The 20,778-nt window shown below is 41.1% G+C and overlaps 1 protein-coding gene across 1 annotated transcript; it reads left to right on the top strand.

Annotated features, from left to right (window-relative positions):
• Nucleotides 1–3,602: 3,602 nt before the first annotated feature.
• On the top strand, nt 3,603–13,531 carry LOC108148892 (muscle segmentation homeobox). The gene is made up of 2 exons (XM_017276202.2): nt 3,603–5,101; nt 12,468–13,531. The coding sequence occupies exons 1-2, from the start codon at nt 3,901–3,903 to the stop codon at nt 12,803–12,805; spliced, it is 1,539 nt and encodes a 512-aa protein (XP_017131691.1). The 5' UTR covers nt 3,603–3,900; the 3' UTR covers nt 12,806–13,531.
• The last annotated feature ends 7,247 nt before the right edge of the window (nt 13,532–20,778 follow it).

Raw genomic sequence — 20,778 nt, 5'->3', positions numbered from 1 at the left:
TGCTGTGTGTGTGTTTGTGTGTGTGTGTAAGAGAGCCTCTGCATGGGTGTGTATCTGTGTGAGGCAGCCGCAATTGCCACAACAGCCGCTGTGACTAAATGACTGACTGACAACCGCAGGGTTTCGCAAGGGGGATGGTTTATTTACTCGCCAAACAACCCCTCGAAAGGCATCCCGAAATCCCCCGACTACAGCCTCCATGTTCCACCACTCTCCTCTCGTCCTGCAATAACGTTTATTGAGCCGAGAGCCGAGTTTCGCAACAGCCTCGTCCTGCGTCCTTCGGAAATTTCTGAACTGTCAACATGTCAACTGTTTGTTGGTCGGGAAGGTTATTTCTGGGACATCGTTTATACCATGTTTGTTGTATTTATCCACGGGGTGGGTGGCAAAGCGCTTTTTCGGCCTGTTTAAGCGATTTAACGCATCGCAAGGATAATGAAATTTTGATTATGCGCCGCTTGGCTGGTTGTCCTGGCATAGTGCCGCCCTCTGTTGGGCGGACTGGTGGCTGGAACGCTATGAAATTAGCATCATTTAGAGGTCCTTTAATTTTGGGGGTTGGGCTTAAATTCGGCGAGTTGCTAATTATCGTTGGAGAAGGATTTTGCAACTCATTCCAACTTATTCATTTTGACTTTAAAAAGAAAACGGAATATTTAGTAACAACGAAAGAACAAAATAATAAAAGACAAACATAAATTAATATATCATAGTCTAGAAGATCTCATTTCCAGCTGGTATAATAATCAATTTGCTGACTGGGTAATTGTCCACTCTCGGATACAAACAATTATGCAATTCAATTCTGAATTAATTGCACAATAAAACACAAAATTCTCATTTAATTGCCGGACAAAAAAGCACACGAAGCCAGAGTAACAACCCACATAAATATGCAACACCCACACATACACAACCACTCAATCATGGCTAACTATATACCTCCCCATCCCCTCTTCATTATCATTTATAGCTTCTAAAATCAAACTCGAATCGGTCGGCGGGAAATATAAATTCGAAAAATTATGAAAAACTATCAAAACATTTACATACGTTCAGGGGAGTCGGGAGGAAAGAAAAAAAATGGTTTGCTCTCTTCGATCAACGCACGTAGAGCTGCCTATTTGGCATTAAACAAGCTAGTTTCGGATTAAAAAAAACCAAACACGTTTTGGTTTATTAAAACATGGTTTATTAAAAAATTTAGATATTAAACGTATTATCATTGACTTTGACAGCTATCCCTCCATTAAACTTCATATTTGTAATTTATCTGTCAGTGTCAGCTAAAATAATGCATACAAAAATCTATCTCTCCGGTTAGCTTAATTTTTTGTGTCAATGTCAGTTAAGCAAATGTGTATCTATAAACCATAACTTTTGAAATATGTATATAACTTTTTTTCAATTTACATATTGAATTGTTTTAAAATAGATTATTTAGACAAAGTTCTTGCATTTTCGATACTTTAAACAAACAAAAATACATCATAACCACAAATATGTTAATAATTGACATTTTTTAAGGTTTGACTTAGCTATTTTTTGTAAACTATAGTTGTCAGCACTGCACGCAACCAAATCGGCGGCCATTTATCAATTGACCAACTCGGTCGAAGCGTGGACTTTTGTTGGTGTTTTTGTTATTGGCCGACTTGCTGCTGCTTTTGCCGGTTTCGTTTCATCTCAGCTTGATGGTCGAAAGGGGGTGGTAAAGTGGGCTGGAGCTCGCTTATGATGTTTATTGAAAAATTAATTTGCGCCTCGTTTTTGTATTTCTTTTTTCGGCTCTCATTTGCGTATTTCAAAGCATTATGAATAATGATGGTGGTTAAGTAGAGGAAAATAAAAGAAACGCTCGACGTGCTTGGCCTGAGAAATTAATATTTGTAATTGGCTATAATTGTTTATGCCAACGGCACAAAGTCTAGAAAATGAGACGAAGACAATGATATTAATGAGCAGAGGGGGGGAGCACATTTTGCAGCCATTTCGAAATGTTTAATTGAAAAGAAAGCTTAATTGTTGGGTCCCACATAATGAAGTGCTCAACTTTGAGAAGTAGGAAAAGGTTTTAATCAATGGAAGCGATGCGAAGGGGCATTGAAAAAAAGTGGTCGGAGATATATCAAGTGTTAATTGAATAGCTGGGAAATGTGTGAAGATTATAAATGCATTTATTGGCGGTGCCCTTTTAGATGAAATTAAAAATAATTAAAGATAAATAATTAAAAATTCAATGAAGTCTTTTAATAAGCATCAACTACTATCTATTAACTGGTTATTCCGAAAAGTAAGAAATATTTTTGCTTTATTTTTAGCACTTATATAAAATCGTTTTCAACTAATTAAGGCAACCCACACAGCCATTCGTCAACAGTTCTAATTGAGCTCTTTATGTTCCCCCCACTGGCAATTGCAATTAAAATCCTTTTGCCAACTTGCCGCCCGAAAACCCGACGAAAACCCCCATCCACCCACACAATCCAACCATCTCCCTTGTCGACTTGGTCCTTGGAGCAGCGGAAAACAAAGGAGCAGCTGTACAATGGCTGGCAAAAGTTTTCAAGCCAACAATTTCACATAATAATCCTTAAAATGAGTTTAATTTGTAGAGCCAAAATTATAAACTGAGCGGGTTGGCAGGAGGGTTTTCGTTTCTTTTATGCAATTTATATTCCTTGGCTCTTTTTTGGGGATTATGGGGGTTGGCAGAATTCTATATAATCCTGCATATTTCACATTTATATGTATGTGATTGATTTGGCCGGGTCCAGGGATGATCGATTTATGTGCCCCGATCCGATTTTTATGGCTTATCTTTTCAAGGTGGGCATGGGCAGCCGAAAAGGAGCAGAAAGGAAGAAAAAACATAATTTCCTGACCGAGATTGCAGCTTTGCGATAAGGCTGCTCTGCCTGTCGTTTGACGATCTTGGGTCCCTGATAATGATGGACTTATTATTTATTATATTGTTTATGCCGGCTAAGGACATGTAGAAGTACCAATTAAATTCCGAAGCACTGACAACTGTATACATATGGATGTACATATATAGCTTAAAAATCACTCCAATTTGGCCAAATGAAGTCATGAGCGACAGAGATGGGTGAAGGAAAAACCAAAGAAAAGCCAGAAAACCAAAGTGGAAATGGACAAGCGTTTGCCGCCGCTGCTTGTTATAAAATGCTAATACGCGCAGCAGCTCGCAAAAAAAGTGGAAAAACGCTTTGAAGATTGAATTATTCAATAATAATTAGGCGTGCGAGAGAGATGGTTATAGCTTGGGGGGTAGTCTAACATCTCTTTCTAAAAGAGTGCTCAAAACTCACCACACTGAAGCGAGAGCGAGCGAGAAAAGAAGGCGGCGCAAAAGGCAGAAAATTGGAGAAATACTTAACTCACACAGGAAAAAAAGAGAGTGAGCAGGCTATAAACCAATAAAAATGGTGTCGTGGGATAGGGGTTTCTCTGTAAGCGAGAAAGAGAGCTATAACCTATACAGCCGGTTTTCCACCACCAATCTTTCCGCTTTGGTGTGCGTGAGTATCTGTGTGTGCCGCACTGAGCCAGCGGTGCATCCGAAATTGCCACTATAGTTCAGTCGCAGAACAGACGTGATCTCAAGAGGACGTGTCTCTCTCTCTGGAACTAAAATATATATATATATATATCTGAAAACAAATAACGCCGCGTGTATCTGTGTGTGCGCCTTTGACGAGACAGTGTGTGTGTGGTTTCAAGCGCGTGTGATTAACAAGCGCATTAATTAAAAAAGATAATCGAAAACAAATTAACAGCAGGCCATGTCTCAATGAAACAATAAACCGCCATTTAAAACGTACTGAAAGCGTATTCCAGTGAACAGTCGCTAAAAACAATCGAGAAAGAGACTTTATGTTAAAGCTCAGCCCAGCGAGCATGACAGTTACCGGTCTGCGACAGACGATGACCAGCCCCACGGTGCCGCCAAGCAGCAACACACCCGCGGGCAACATCACCAGCAGCAGCAGCAGCAACCACAGCAGCAGCAACATGAGCTCGAGCAACATCAGCCAAATCAGCAACACCCAAATTCCAATCCCGGCTGGCCTGAATCCCTTGGCCAGTCCCACCTCGCCGTCGGCATTGCTGCTGGCCCACCAGCAGCATCTGTTGCAGCAGCACCAGCAACACCAGCAGCAGCAGCAGCAACAGCAGCAACAGCAGCAGCAGCAGGCGGCCCTCCAGCTGGCTGCAGTGCATCCGCCGGCTCATCATCTGCACAAGACCACCTCCCGACTGAGCAACTTTAGTGTGGCCTCCTTACTGGCGGACACCAGGCCAAGGACACCACCAAGTCAGGCAGGAGATGCGCCCCAAAACCTCACCAGTTCGGCGGCCACATCGCCCATTTCCCAGGCCAGCAGCACACCGCCTCCGCCGGCAACGTCGGCGGCCCAAGTACCCGCCAACACCTTTCATCCCGCCGCTGTGGCGCACCACGCCCACTTGCTGCAGGCCGCCCACGCGGCGGCAGCGGCCCATGCCCAGCATCAGGTGATGGCCGCCCAACTGCGGCAGCAGCAGCAACAGGCCGATGCCCGGGCCAACTCCCCACCTGCCTCCACGACCTCCACGCCCAGTTCCACGCCCATCGGATCCGCCCAAGGCTCCGGCCTCGGAAATGTGGCAACCACTCCCGCCAAAAACGAACGCCATTCACCGTTGGGCAGTCACACGGACTCGGAGCTGGAGTACGACGACGAGATGCTGCAGGACCACGACGCCGATCACGACGAGGAGGAGGACTCCATAGTGGATATCGAGGACATGAATGCCGACGACTCGCCCAGATCGACGCCCGACGGCCTGGACGGCAGCGGCAAGTCAATGGAGTCGCCGCACGGTCCTCCGCCGGGCTCGCATATGCAGTCCACCATTCTTTCGCCGGCGGCCCTGGCCTCCGGTCATGTGCCCATCCGCCCGACTCCGTTCAGTGCTCTGGCCGCGGCCGTGGCTTGGACGGGAATGGGCACCGGAGTGCCGTGGCCAGGAGCCAGACAAATGGCGCCATTCGGACCGCCCGGCATGTTTCCGGGAGCGGGATTCGGTGGAGGTAAGTGTCGTCTTCTTTGATTTTACCTACCGTGCTTGTTTGCGGTTTTTTGGCACTTCCTCAAGAGGAAATGATAAACCCTATCGGCAACATGTGCTTAACTTTTATATAAAGGGATATTTTAAACAATGTTGAGTGGGATGATAGGGGTGTTAAATTGGCTCAAGCTAGAAAGAAAAAAATAGAAGAAAATATAAAAAAATAGACTGAGCTCATAATATGCTAATAAACATTTTAAAAGTTAATTTTTATTATTTTTCACAATCTTTGTTATTAGAACCTCTTTTATTTAACAACATTAATTTTTATTTTTGCCTTAGTCTATGCACAATATTTTGTTTAGCTTTCAAAGCTGAAGTACAAAATTCTAAAGTAAATTTAATAATATTTTATAACATAAGCCCATAAATATTTTGTTAAGCCTATAAACAATAGAAATTCGTGAAATTCCGTGTAGAGCAAAGATCGCATTAGCAGCCAGCCAGACAGAGAGCGATGTGTATTCAAAAACGATTCATTTAATGGAGGAATTTGCTCCGCACTCCCGCTTCGCCACCCCCATTGTTTTATGCCCCACTCGCCGTGGCAAGTTTATCTACACCATTTTGTGTCGCATTTTAATTCAATTAACTGCCGCCCCTCGCCTTAATTGGCATCGATGGTGATGATCCGCCTGGGGAACTGCGGGTGCGGGTGCCATTGCCGGTGCTCCATCATGGCCACCTCGTCGTCGTCATCATCATTGCGATGAATTGGGAATGATCGTGACTGCAGCTTGTAGTCAAAGTGCGTGGCAATTATTATTGCGGGGCCTTAAATAAAACAACGAAATATGCCTGATTGCTGGGCCCCATTATTTTATGATGATGATGATGATGATGATGACGGGGATGGCAGCGTCGCGTCGGTTTTGATTTGACTCAATTGGCTCTGTCTGATTATTCATTGCACTCGGTGCTTACCGCCGTTTTTCGGTGTTTTCCGGTCTGACAGCCAGCCAGCCAGCCAGCCCCCTTCTATCGTCCGAAAATCTAATAATAAACGCATAAAAACCGGACCGTCTAACTGGCCAGACTAATTGAAGCGAGTCTGGCGGCTTAACCAGCCGATCTCTATCTGCATGCACAGTTCACACTTTGCCTGCATTTCCTGGCCGCTTGGCACACACAAAAAAGCGTAGGGAAAATGAAAATCCAGGGAAAACACTCGCTAAGTCACACCTTGATGCCGCACTGACATGTGAACTTTACTCGGCCATCGCGAACTTTGCGTTTCCGCTTTTTAAAGTTGCCCAGTTGCCCAACACACACCACACACCACACACCCAGAAAAAGGGCGGTGCAAAAACGTCGAGCAAAAAAGTGTAAATTTGCTTTTTATATGCAGACCAGCAACTATTGTTCCTGTTTTTATTGTTTGTTGTTTGCGGTTTGAGTGTTTTGGTTTTTTTGTGCCACTTCAAGGCATTGTTTTATAAAGCTGTCGGCTTGCTACAGAAAAAGTGACCCGAAAGGGTGTCGTCTTAGGGAATTTGGGTCTTCAAATGGGTTATGGATTTTCAATTTAAAATTTGTTAAACTAAAGGGAAAAGTCACTCTAGCATGACACCTAAAAATCGTTTCTTAAACATAGAATAGGCTTTAAATAAGGTTTTTAACAACAGTGAACCATATAAATTTCAGGGAATTTATAAAATTCGAATTTGAAATCCCAAAATTGGTTTCAAATATAAATTGAAAAATCCAAATAAATCAATCTCAATGTGGTCATCAATTCCCGGCCCTTCGTCAGCCACTTGAGCTATCTTTTGTCCCAATGTCTCTATAAAGTGGCCATGCAGACGGCAGAGATGAATAAACTATTCCAAACATTTGCCGCTTATTTTGTCATTTGGCTGTCAACTGCTGCATGTGTATAAAATACTGCCGAACGACTTCATTTCGTTTCGTTTCATTTGGCAGCTGTTTTTTTTTTCCCTGGCTCTCGGCCACAGTTTCAGTTTCAGTTGGAGTTTCAGTTTCTGGTTCCTGTATTCAGCGTGTCTCATTAGCGCAGCAGGTTGCTGTCTTTTGTGGACTGATGATCCCCTGTGCCAGGGGTCTTGCTTCTGACCTGAGCCGCTATCTTCTGCGGCATTATGTCAAGTGTTAGGTACTTAGTGCCTCGGCAACTGGAGATAGAGGTTGTATCTTTCGGTTGCTTGGCGGCCAAGCTACCGCTTGTCGGCTCTTTCATGGCCTATTAAATTAAACTGCCTCCGATTAGACTAAGGGAACACACACACGCTAGAAAGCGCTGGTCGTTGTGTGGGCCGTTTAAGTTGGATTTTTTATTTAGTTTTTCTTGTACCCTTTGCGGTTGCATTTTTTCTGCGCCGGCCGTTTGATTAACATTTTCGTGTTGCAATATGGGGAATTCCCTTTTGTGCCTTCATAATTTAACTAATTGCAAGCGCAGCCAAGTCACGTATGGTGCACATGCCACCCATTTTTTTGCCCATTAACCCGCTCTTGCCCCCTGTAACCCCTCTCGCTCGCACTCCCATTCAGCACCACCACGCATTGCAGCTGCAATTCCTGGCAGCCATTATAGAAATTAATTTTCAAGCTGAACAAACGAGCAACAACTTGGGAGTCATTGCATAAATACATAGAAGCAAACAGCGCACACATATACTATAGACTTGTTGGTAAGTTGGTAAGAGCGAGAAAGAGCGAGAAAGCCTGGCCAAAACGGTGGGTGTGGCATGTCAGCAACGCCCACCCAAAACACGCAATTTTCAACAGCACCGGCAGCAATTTAAACGTTGACAGACGGCTGCTGGCCGGCGAAAAATGAGAGGAGAAGAGGGTTAAGGAAGAGCAGTGGCAGTGGGTGGCGTGGGTTAAGAGAGGGCTGCAGGGGGTTAAGGCGGCCGTTTGCATGCGTTTTAACACCATTTGCAAGGCTCCAAGACGAGAGAGTCAAAAGCTAAAATAATATTTGCATTCTGCACGCCATCTAACGTGCATAAGCTGTACTAAATACACACATGCAACACATGGACATGGGTTAAGATGGGGGTCTATTCAAGAGGCAGTGGGGGGCTGGGCAGGGGCAGGGGGCGTGTGGCGGTGCAGACATTTTGATGTATGTTTTGGTAAATAAAATTTATTTGCATTAAATTACCAAGCCAGACAAAGCGAAGGTGGATGGCATGGGTTAAGACAAACCATGCATGGGGGTGTTAAAGAGGGGCTGCCACTGTGTGTGTGTGTGTGTGTGTATCCGTGAGGTTGAGAAAACATTTGCTAAATATTTGTAGACAATTGGTAGTTCAACTAATTTGAGTTGCTGCTGTTGGATGTTGCTGCTGTGCCTCCAATGTTGCTGTGTGGATGTTGCTGCTGTGCACCTGAGTAATTAAATGGCATTTGGAACCTGTCATAAGAGGCAGCCCAACCCACGGCCTATCTGAACACTCTTATCTTGCCCAGAGGCAGCGAACTTCATTGCAAAACAGTCTAAATAGATATATGGCCAGCACGCAATGTGACAAGATTTTCAAAGACTTGCCAGTGGGCAGTGCAAGTGCACTGAGAAAAATATCCAAGTACTAAGTACCTTCTATACAAAATATAAGGGGAAAGTGCTTGAGTTTAAGGGATTAAAAAAAATAACAGCTGTTTTGTATTTAGATTGATTTCGGTAATTTTTTATTTGGAAACTAAATTGCAACATTCTTATATCAAATAGTTCAACTGTGTTTATTATAATTAAATAATTATCAATAAATTAAGCACATGTTTTAAGATTTCATTTCTAAAAACGTTTCAACTCTGGATTTAAGAACAAATTACTGGCACTAAAAATATTATTATCTAAATGTAATAAGCCATTTTCCCTCTGTAAGTTTTTATCTACTAGCAACTGGTTATTAACACGCTTCTGGCTAATTAATTGACTCGTTTAACCGGTGTTAGGGCCCCGACCAAAGCTAACAATTTTAATTTTGTACGCGTCCAAGAAATTGCCAGCGCCCAGGACCCTTGCCATTTAATTCGCTGCTTAATCATTCATTTAGCCGATAAACACCTATTTGGTGCTAATTAAAATCCCTCATTATGAAATCGGCCCGCGGAGGCCCCCAAGCGGTTGCCGTTTTGACCGTAAGCGTGTAATTACATTAGCCATCCGGCCAGCGATCTGCCCATTTGGTTGTTCCAATCCTCCATGTTGCTCAACGGTGGTTTTCACTGCAAAAACGCTGCTCAGATCGCTGGCTGGCTGACTGGCTGGATGGATGGATGGTGCTATGCGAAAACGCTTTAATGAAGAATTAATTGCCAGCAATTTGCACCGCAAATCAATCGAGCGTTGTCACCGTCGGCTATATACAGCGATTGCTTTGGATATTTGGTATTGCTGTTGCTCCAAACGATACGCGTAAATTTCACAATTGCTTGTTGCCTGTCTCATTTAGCTGCTGCCGTTGTTGTTGTTGTTGTTGCTGCTGTTGTTGCTGGTCGATGGTCTTATACGTTGTCTCGTCTACAATACACTGGAGAACTCAAATTAATTGAAAATCCATTACAAACATAGGCTAAATGTCACAATTGGCGTTTGTGGCATGTATTTGCGCTGGCAATGGCGATGCTGGCGACGTATTGCCCCAGCAGCAACGGCACGGCAGCAACATCACAGCAGCAGCAGCAGCAATATCGCTGCACCAGCAGCAACAGCAGCAACAACAATGCCTATAAATGAGCAAAAAGGCGAAAACAAGTCTCGCACTCTGGTTTCAACGTGCGTCTCTGTCGCTCCCCCTTGAATCTCAAGTTTTTGCGCAGGTTTTGCAACAGGCCAAAGGCATTCGGTGGGCGGGGCAGCGAGGGGGGCGGAAAATCCAGCTCAGTTGCAATGGAAACCCCATTCCAACAATTTAGCGACAAATGAGCAATTAATTTTGAAATAAATGTAAAGTAAACTGAAACGAAAAGAAGGCAAGAAGATTGGAGAACGATATGGCAGATAAATAATGATAGTTACAGCAATGAAAAAGGGCATTAATATTAAATCAATTATTATTAAACAATTTTTGTTGAATTTAAATATTTTGACATACTCACATTAAAAACGAGAAAGTATTTAAATAAACAGCTTTGTTAAAAAGCAAAGATCAATTAATTTAAAAATATATAAAAGCAGCTAACAAAAAAAGGAACTAAAATCAACGAAGCAACCATGTTTGGTCCGTAAATTGCATATAAATATTAAAGCCATGCAGAGAGTATAAATATTATTGTAAAGAAAAAATCGTAAAAGCCAAAACCTCAACCTGTGACAAAAGCGAAAAAGGGCTGTAAAAGTTTGGCCGCCTCGTTTATATGCTAATTTGGCAACTAATTTATGGTCAATACAACAAGAGCGACAACAAAATACCAAACAAGACGAAACAAAATCAAAACTTCACACGGAATGTAAGCTGACTGAAGAGAACAAGGCGAATAACAAAATATATTTATATTTATATTTATAGAGGCCGCGTCGCGGAGTCTGTAACAAATTTCTGAATGCAGCATCTTCATTATAAAGTCCGGGGCACCTGGAATCATCTGGTGGCTTTATCTTTATCGGGAGTATTCACATTTCGTTTCACCTTGTTAGGGGCCATACGAAATGCTTTTACGACCTGCAGCAGCCTGCAGCCCAGAAACTGAGGCACACAAATAAGTGAAATTATATGCATATCGGCCGATAAGGCCGGAGCATTAACATAACTCCGACATGTCACACTAATTACTTAATGAGCCAGTCAGCCCGTTCAAGTTCCCCCGTAAGCCCGGCTTGATTATTAGTTTTGATTCCATCGTGAGTTGGATTTTTATGGCCTTATGGCAGCTCCGGCGACATTTATATGTTTATCGAAAACACAACATTACAAAATGTGTGTGAACACATCAAGTTTTTAGGACCTGTGAGCTTGAGAAAAAAGAGATTACACAAGGACATACAAATGTATATTATTTGTGTATATTTAGCTAGGTAAACAAAACAATTGTTTAATTGAGATAATTTTATACGGACACCATTCATATTTTTTAGTTATTACGGGGTCTACACTTCTGTTATTGTTGTTTAATGCATCGTTTGCCATTTGCAGAGCATAAAAAGCAATTACAAAAGCATGCAACTTGGCCACGTTTGTCACTCGGCAATTTCAATTTGTGCAATTATGCATAAAATTAAAGCGTTGCATATCATTTGCATTTGTCTTTATTTTGATTCGACTGCTGCCAGTGTCTTGTGTGTTGCCTGAAAACAAAATGCCCAATAAATTACGCGTGCCCGCGAGGAAGATGGGAGTTGGGAACTTCGAGGAGTAGGGGGGCCTGAAAGATCTGACCCGGACTGACTGCATCTTTAAAATGCCATTTGCATCTTTGTGGTTTTTGGCGCAGCCCCGATGGCAAGCTCATTACTTTCATTAACAACACTCCCGGCATGCAACTCGCAACTTGCAACTTGGAACTCGCAACAGCTGCTGCCTTAACCCCCCCTTTCCACGGATCGGTCGTCTTTATAAGGCCTGCACGTTTCTTTTTGCCTTCTGGTTTTTTTTTTTTTGTTTTGTTTTTTTTTTTTGTGTCTTTTACTTCACTGTGCCTTTGTTTGCCAAAACAAAATGCCCAAATTAAAATTGTTTTGCTGTGCAGAGAATCGAACTGAGATATTGCCGGGGAATCGGTGGGGCAAAGCTGGAGGAGGCAGGCGAATGGGGAGGGGATTCACTCGGGGAATGCATTTCCCGTCGCTGCTACTGCTTCTGCGGCTGCTGCTGCTGCTGCTGCTGCTGCTTTGTCTGACAAATAGTTTAGACAGCAAATTTATTGGCCACTTAAAGGAGTAATTACCGTATATTGTTGCCGCTGCCGCTTTTAGCCAAATTGACAAGGCCAAGGACAGCGGCAGTTGACAGCACATTTCATTCAGCATGCGGCTGGGTTTTCCATGCTTAATGGTGCAGTTAAATCGGATTTGAGTGGACAAAGTCCTTGATAAATTAATTTCTTAAATTTCAATTATTCTGAAGTAGCGAACAAAAAAAAAAACGTTATCAAAAAATGCTGATGTAATAAATACTTTTAATACTCAAGCTACTAACCAACGGACAATTTTCTTTAAATTTATAAAAAGCTCTTTTTAAATTGTAACAACAGAAATCTAGAAGTTGGGCTTATCTATTAAGGGAGTAATAAAATTGTTGCGGACATCAAATCTTCTGTCCGCCTTAGAGAATTTCTACTGTTAAATCTGCCTTATCGCCCCTATTAGGACAACCAGTCAAGCAGCCAACTAATGAAGACTTTTTCCATCTATTTTTCAGATGCCAACGAACCGCCGCGGATTAAGTGCAACTTGCGGAAACACAAGCCCAACCGGAAGCCCCGCACGCCCTTCACCACACAGCAGCTGCTCTCGCTGGAGAAGAAGTTCCGGGAGAAGCAGTACCTGAGCATTGCCGAGCGAGCGGAGTTCTCCTCGTCGCTGAGGCTGACGGAGACCCAGGTGAAGATCTGGTTCCAGAACCGGAGGGCCAAGGCCAAGCGGCTCCAGGAGGCCGAGATCGAGAAGATCAAGATGGCGGCCTTGGGAAGGGGGGCGCCAGGTGCCCAGTGGGCCATGGCCGGATACTTCCACCCCAGCCTGATGCACCTGGGATAAGTGGCGGCCCAGTTGGTGGGCGATCCCCTTAGGGTGCGCCACCAACGCCCACTGAGCCATGGTCCCCATCACCATCATCGTCATAATCCTGGTAACCAAATAGCCGCTGTCGCCGGTCCTCGAGCGGAAAACCCCAAAATTTTGCTGTGATGTTAGCGCATTTTACGTTACGATACTTCCAAATGTTGTTTCAAATGCACACCCTGTAAATAACTATAAGAAAAACCAAGAAGCACCCGATCTAACCAATCGAACTTTGTATATAGCGAGAGCAAAAGCAAGCAGAAAAATGTTTCCTAATTGTACATAAATCTAGCATGTAAACCCAATCAATTAAACACCTTCGTTCGTTTGTTTCGAGTACTCAGTTGACAAAGGGATTGAACGTAATTTATTTGCACAACTCAAGTCAATAAGCGTAAAAACAACATTAACTAAATTCATATTTGATTGTATTGTATTTTGCAAAGTAAGTCAGTCTAGCTAATGGATCAATCGTGTATTTAAAAAATACTTTTAAGCGTCTAAACTAAACTAATCTAATGCTATTACTATGCCGTTAAAAGTACTTTATGATAATACCACAGACCTATACATATAGTTCATACATGCATAATATATTATGAGTACCATATAGCGTTAATCCTCTGTAGTTGTTTAATCATAAATCATAAAAACAAAAATGTGAAAAAAATAATACAAAAACATGCAAAAAGAGCAGAATGAAAATCATACAAAAATCATTGAAAAAATATATAATTATACAAAAAAAATTACGGAAATCGTTTTATTTAAATTAAATGGGGATGAAATATTTACGAAAGTGAATCAGACTTTTTTCAAATGAACATACGAGTAGCACATTAATGATATATATTAAATATGTGATTAAAAATGTTCCTTACATTTAGACTACTATTAATTAAAGTCCCCCCAATGGATCATCTTATTATAAAACTTATTACTAAAAAATATTCCACGAGCTAAACAGTTTGTAGCTTCAACACAAATTTATTTGTTTAGCTACAAAGTATCTTCTTGATGATTATGCTGATTACATGCATGTTCGACAGCCTCGTAAAATTCCAGGAAAACAATATTTTGTTTTGATTAAAGTGTTATTTCCAACGGACTGATTGCATAAGATCGGTTGGCTGCAATACATATGTTGTAATACATTGGCATTGCAAACCCATTTCAAATCGGGAATGAGGTTGGAAAAACTAAAAACAGTGGCCGCCGCGAATTGATAGACGAAAAATTTGCCAGGAAAAAAATTAGCAGGTTACAAAACGAATAGCATTCAATATTCGCGTGAAATTGGAGAAATACCGCTGGCACCGTCGCACTCAATTAATAGTAATATAATGAGTTCTACCGATTGCCATGGTCATTTCACCAGTTTGTTGTTACTCATTATATTATTGACTTTTGAGAACCCGTACTTCTCATAATTCGAGCTGTATCATCTGGTGCGATCGTGTCGGATAGAGCTTAAGCGGAGGAGCGTCGAAGCATCCTTATCGACTGGCAATTAATATTTAATTAATCAGGCAGTCGGTTGCTGAGGCAATCAGCGCTGGCCCACATGGCGTATACGTATCGCTCGCAACTCGCTCTTTATTAAAATATGCGGCAGAGGTTAGCGCTGGCTATCAGCGAACTAAGATTGGAATTGAGTGATTATCAAATTGTTTGCATTATAATTTTTATTCCAGCGCGATTTGTCGAGTGTCAGGCGGGGTTCAATAACGAATACATTTTTTCTTTATTTGTTGTTGACAGTCGGCCGAGCGTCAATAGCAAATTCAGCCTGTGGTTTTTGCTGTTTCTGCCGTCGAGTCTTATCGCCTGGAATTAAAACCCAATTAATTTAATTACAAATGGAAATAACACGCCGTCGTCGCAGCAGCGAGCAACACGTCAAATAATTTAGCTATTTTGATTTATTTACGAATGGTAAACAAGTGTTGGTGCTCTGCGCAAGTGTGTGCGTGTGTATTAGTCCTTGTGTGCTAAATAAATAAATTAAAATATTATTTGCCACTGGCAATACTGTTAAGAGCAGAAAATTTCCGAGAACTCGGCCCTGTCTAGTGTGAATAAATATTGGTTTAAATGTGTTTAACGATGGGTTTTTCCTTGCCCAATGGCACTGCTATCATGCAATGACTCACAATTTAATATATTGAATATAGGAATAATTAGATTGAAAAAGTATAGTAAAATATGAAACGTTTTTTTTTTTTAATATTTTAAGAACTCAAAAATATAAATTTTAGTGAACAGATATGATATTCTTTATGAGCCTGGCAAATAAAACTTGATTTAATTAAAGAAAATTGCTCAATAGAAGACAGTTCTTATGATAATTTTCCGGAACTTAAACAGTTTTAGTTCACAACTTATTTACGTATTTAATCATGTTACCTATAAATATTTCACACTACAGCTTATATTTAAATTTTAGTAAGCACCGTTAATTTCAGTAAAGTAGTTTCGTTCCCTTTTTTTCTGAATTACCAGGGTATTTAAATGTCGAAATTCCACTGGACCCATCCTACCCCGCCTGTAAGCACCTCACACGATTTGAATATAATTTGTTAACAATTAAATCGCAATCGTGTGATGTTTTATTGGGTAGCAATAAAATAATTAAATAAATTATGCATTTATTATTCATCAGGTATTGATAAATGCGTTCGCCAATAAAGGAGAATTCTCCACGGCCAGCCGTCCGTTTTTATCTCGGATGTCAAATCGATTGTCGCCGCAATTAATTACGCGTATATAATTACAATGCCTGCCTACGCTGACGCCAACGGTTCACGCCCAAGCCCCAAGAATGGGGACTTCACTTCGAATAGGACGATCGGGGAGTCGGTGGATCGGTGGATCGGTGGATCGGTGGATAGGTGGATCGGTCTCCGAGTGACTGGTGACTGGGCCCCCTCGTCCGTTTATTAATTAGGCCCGGCTACGCCTTCAGGTAGCCGCAGGTGGCTCTGCATGCAAAACGCACCGCGCCGGAAAGTGCAATGCGTTAATCAAAACGTAATCAAATCATTTGGCAAGCGGCAAACAGCCTGAAACAGAAAACGAAATGAGACCAAAACCGAGCCTAAAAATGCACAGACAGAAATCACCATTAACATTGTTGAGTTTATAATACTATTTAAGAAAAATATAAGTTAAATGCCTTTGTTTATGTAATTTTGTCAGTTTATGGAAAACTTATTGATTTATACTAAATTTACATTTTCCGAATAAACGCCAACCTAATGCTTTTAATTTTGGCAAAATATATTTGTTTTTGTCCACACCAATGCAAACAATGGACCAAATATGAAACTTGTGGTCAAATTTCCAATAATTTTTAGTTGAATTTTTGCAAAAAACTAATGTTATCACTTATAAAAATATGCAAAAATGTTTACTACAAATTTTTGCTTTAATAAAACAGTTAGTAAACATTATGGCCCAAAAATATTACTGGCAATTATTGATCCTTAAATGATATATTATGTGGATTTATTTTCCTAAGTGTGGTCAGCATCGGGAAAATGAGCTGCATCGGCAGCACAATCACAGCCTGGTCACATTGGTAGCCTGCTGCGATTTTGGCCGAGTCCGGCAATTAAGCTTTATATCGGGCCTAATGGACCGAGCGCCGCCTGCACTGATTGCGTTCATTTGTTTGGCGTCGTCGTCTCTTTTTCTTTCTCTTTCTGTCGTTCTGGCCTCCTGTCTCTGTTTTTGTTTCCCTTTCCTTTCCATTGCTCAGCTCCCAATCGTACGTATATATATTTATATATATATCGGGACCGCCTCGCTCCATCCAAAATCACAGCTTGATATTAACGCCCAACTGTGAGGCGGCGCATTTACAATGATAATATTTGTGTTCAAAGTTATCAATGAGCCAGCCGCCAACGGGATTGAGAATGGGAATCGGTCGATCGATATAGACGTGGTATTGGAGGGATGGAGGGATGGAGGGAAGGAAGCACCCAATTGAGGCAGAGCAGTTAAGATCTGCTTACAACTTGATTTCAGTTGTTTTCTGCTTAATTGATTAACTACAGATTAAGGTTGATTAACTACAGACAAATGTTAGAGCGAGGTTACGTCGTGGCTACACAGAGGGAAAACATGGTAAGTCTTTAAGGGTATTTGATATGAATTCTTTGCTAACAAGCCAGTTTCAATAAGGTACCTAACCAATTACAAATTAAACTTATTTTTTTGAGCTTAGTTTCTAAATATAAATTAAGTAAAAATATTTTATTTTTCTCATAAAAACCACCAAGTTTTTGACCGATTTTGAGGAAATAAATGGTTTCATTCCACAAAACTCTAACGTATAACCAGAACTCGATTCATAGAAAAGCAAGCCATAGAGTAGCACACTCTGGGAGTGCAAATCCAAGCATAACAATTTTTAATTAACACCCACACACGGACACATGCAAATGAGCTCATTATGAGCTGATTATGCAAGATATACTGGCAACTGGAAAAACTCCCCCGATACCCGGACAGATAGTTTTTCCAGCCCGACACCAACATCTTCATCAGCCGACAGCAAGTTCAACAAACGAAAATTGCCCATAGACATATATGTATATACTCGTATATATTCACAGAAGATTCATTCATAAAGTCAAGCGAATTGGAAATCCGTATACTTAACCCGCATTTGGCTGGAGAATAAATCTGGTCCGCCATATAGTCGTAAAGACTCCTCTGCAGACGGCATGGCGATCCGATTGGCCATTAACTCGAATGGAGAGCACCAGCAATTACCGCGAATAAATTGAGGTAATTAGGTAATAAAAATAATGTTTTCACCTCGTTGTGCGAGGCAGCAGCTGCTCTCCATCATTCCCGGAATCGTTGCAACCACCTGATAGGGAGGAAATAAACCGAATTGCAAGTGCTCCAGTCTTCGGTATTTAATCTTCAGACTTCAGCACATCTGGAGCAGATAGAAAGGCAATTATTCGAGTGATAGGAAAATCAACAGAGCTCTCTGAGAAATTTGAATGGGAAAACTGCTTATTTACTGCACAAAAAAACATAAAGAAAAATGTATATCAAACATTACATTTACCTCTTTAGTTTTATTTTAATACGAATGTAATTAAAATAAAATGTTTGTGCCTTAACCTTCCTAAACGATTTCAAATATATATATTTTATTTCGTTGAATAATGGTTATATTTTTGTTGTATTAACTACTTTCTATTATTTTGTTTTAAGCCTGAATAGGAGCATTTTGAATTCCCCATATTTTTTTCTGCAAATCCTCAGACAAACAGTGTCCCGAAAAAAAGGCATTTCCCTTAACTCAGTTTATGCAAATGATTCATTTTCCACGGAATTCTCTGGCCGTCAATTAAATTTTTTGTGCGCCTCTATCCACTGTTCACATTGTTCACACTTCGGGGCAGACAAAAAAAAAGAAAATAAAAAACAATTTCATATCCATTTACTTTTCACTTAAGCCGAAATTTCCCCTTTGGGGTTACGGACTTTGGGTCAGGTGAGTTAGTTACATTTTGTGGGTTTTATGGCTTGGGCTAAGCACTCTTAATTGGTAATTACAATTTGAATTTCATAGTGGGCGAATAATGGTAAATATCCGTCATAATTTTCCTTGGTAATGGTACTTTTACGTTGTGTGGAAAGATCGGCGATCGGCAGTTGCTCCCACACTTTTGAGGTATTAATTTTTTGGTCAACCGCATGCGTTCCTGGAATTGAGTTGTGGAGAATGCAATTAAACAAAATAGCGTGAGATACGCGGCCGATAAAACGAAGGGCCAGGAGCCAGGAACATTGTCGTGTCTGAAACCTAATTTCCAAGTTTAGAATTCTGCGAAAACGCTTCAAGAACCCAACTCCATAGGCCAAACTCCAGAGGCCCCCGTCCTTGCACCTCGACTCTCGTGGAGTTTACGTTTTTGAATACTCAATTAAATTTTTGTGCCCGCTGCTGTGGCTTTTCCTCGGCAGTTTCGCACTATTTTCAATTGAATTAAATGCAGTGCTGCCTCTTGCATTTTCATGCGAACAATTTCAAGGAATCGCGCATATCAAGCGCGTCGTCGTCGTCGTCGGCACGCTCCGTTTGGGCGCACAATTAATTTGCGCCCCAAAAACCGAACGCACGTACTCTCGCCGGGTATCCGTATCTGCGAGATACATTAGCGAAAGTGTAGGTCGTCGCTAGCAGATACAATTTAATTTCGAATGCCCTCCCCTTGTTGGGGTCGTCCTAGTACTGTTTCTACTAGTCATTTAATTCATGAATTCAAAACAATTTGCATGTGTCTGACTAAAAATACATTTCATATCATTAATGAAAAATTACCTTTTAAAATGAAAACAAAAGCTTTTTTAGTTTTGATGTACATACCATATTTTTGTTTTTAATCTAAATATTTTATACATACGTTTTTGCTCTTTAAGAATAACGATGATTTTGTGTCCCAAAAATTAAGCCAATTAGCTTAATTAAGCAATTAGCAATTTACAAATATTATTTGGTTTATTGATCTTAAAAACTATAAACGGCAAAAAGGAAAACTAACTTAAATATTTTAAAAATTGTAGGAGGTAATTTAGGGTATTTGAATGTTCCATTTGGCTTTCCCATGTCTTTAATTCATGCGCCCGGATTGTGTGCGACAGAGACGCCAACAAAATGCAAAATTTGTCTGAAGATTTTAATCGTCGGCATGCGCGCCCAAAACGGCCCCAAAAGAGCCAGCTGAAAACCAGGCAAGATCCGTCGTAACAGGCTGTTCCCATTGATTCGGGCCGGGTCAGAAATGTTTTCTAGGCTGCTGGAGCCCAGGGAAAATGGCCAGAGATAGTGTGAGAAAGAGGGAGAGGGAGTGTGCGCTGATCTAGAAAGGGGGCTGCGGGAAATGTGGGCGGGGCGGGGCGGAGACAGAGCCACTTCTATAGCCTCAACCACATCCACATCCACGTCCAAAGTTAAAGCCAGAGCATGTAATGTTTGTCCGTTTCTCTTGTGCCATGGTTGTTGTTTCTGTTTCTGTTTCTGTTCCTGTTGTTGCTTGTTGTAGTTGTTGCAACAAGACAATTTACTTTTGTGCGAAATTAAGTGGCATCTGCAGCATGGCATTCCACTTGACTCCACCAACCAAAAGTGCACTTTTAAAAATTCCATTTAAATCAGTAGTTGGAAAGTTTACAAAGGTCCTCTTAATGCTCAAACTCATTTAATGGATGGTTTACAAATGCAACAAACATTGCAAACATTCACAATCCTATTGCATATGATTACAAATAAATCTTAATTTATAAATAAAATCATTTTTTAGAAATAAGCTTCTAAAATAATTATAGAAAATCTAAACTGTTTTAAAAACATTAAGGTAAACACATTTTTAGCAAAATACTTATTTTCATCTACTTTTATTGATATCATTGCAACTTATTAGCATCAACATTTTATAAATAAATTGTTAAAACAGGTAATTAGTTTGCTAATTGAAAATTGCTATATCTACCTTACTTGTTATTAAAGGTATAGTTTTTCTTTAAGTGAGGTCCATGGCAGTCACTCACGCAGACACATAGCTGTAGCCTCTGTATTCCCTACATTCCCATTCCCAGTTTGCATCTGCATCAGCATCTTTGTGTCGTCGTCGCCCCCTTTTCACCCCGCCCATGGCCTTCTGACGTCTGTCTCGCTCTGTGTGTGCGGACTTCTCGCTCTTGTGGGCAATAACTAATTACATTCGCAATTATTTCATGTTTTGGCCAATTTAGTGGGACAAATTTATCTGCGCGGTGTCATCTACTTAGAATTGATGGCTTGCCGTATGAAGCTGTTTGCTCTCGTCTTAGTGCATATTGTTGCTATTACTGGCTACGGGGGATATAGACATACATAGATGGTGGTGCTACCGATTCTGGTGGTGCCATTAGGCGCCCAA

This window comes from Drosophila elegans, unplaced genomic scaffold, assembly GCF_018152505.1.
Source record: "Drosophila elegans isolate 14027-0461.03 unplaced genomic scaffold, ASM1815250v1 contig_476, whole genome shotgun sequence".
NCBI classification, from domain to species: domain Eukaryota; kingdom Metazoa; phylum Arthropoda; class Insecta; order Diptera; family Drosophilidae; genus Drosophila; species Drosophila elegans.
This window is presented reverse-complemented; position numbering and strand designations above follow the sequence as displayed.

What these genes read in the sequence shown, in the direction of transcription:
- LOC108148892 (XM_017276202.2), top strand. Translation starts at nt 3,901, where the DNA reads ATGTTAAAGCTCAGCCCAGCGAGCATGACAGTTACCGGTCTGCGACAG. An exon ending in GGGAGCGGGATTCGGTGGAG is followed by an intron (nt 5,102 to 12,467) that starts GTAAGTGTCGTC and finishes TCTATTTTTCAG; the next exon opens with ATGCCAACGAACCGCCGCGG.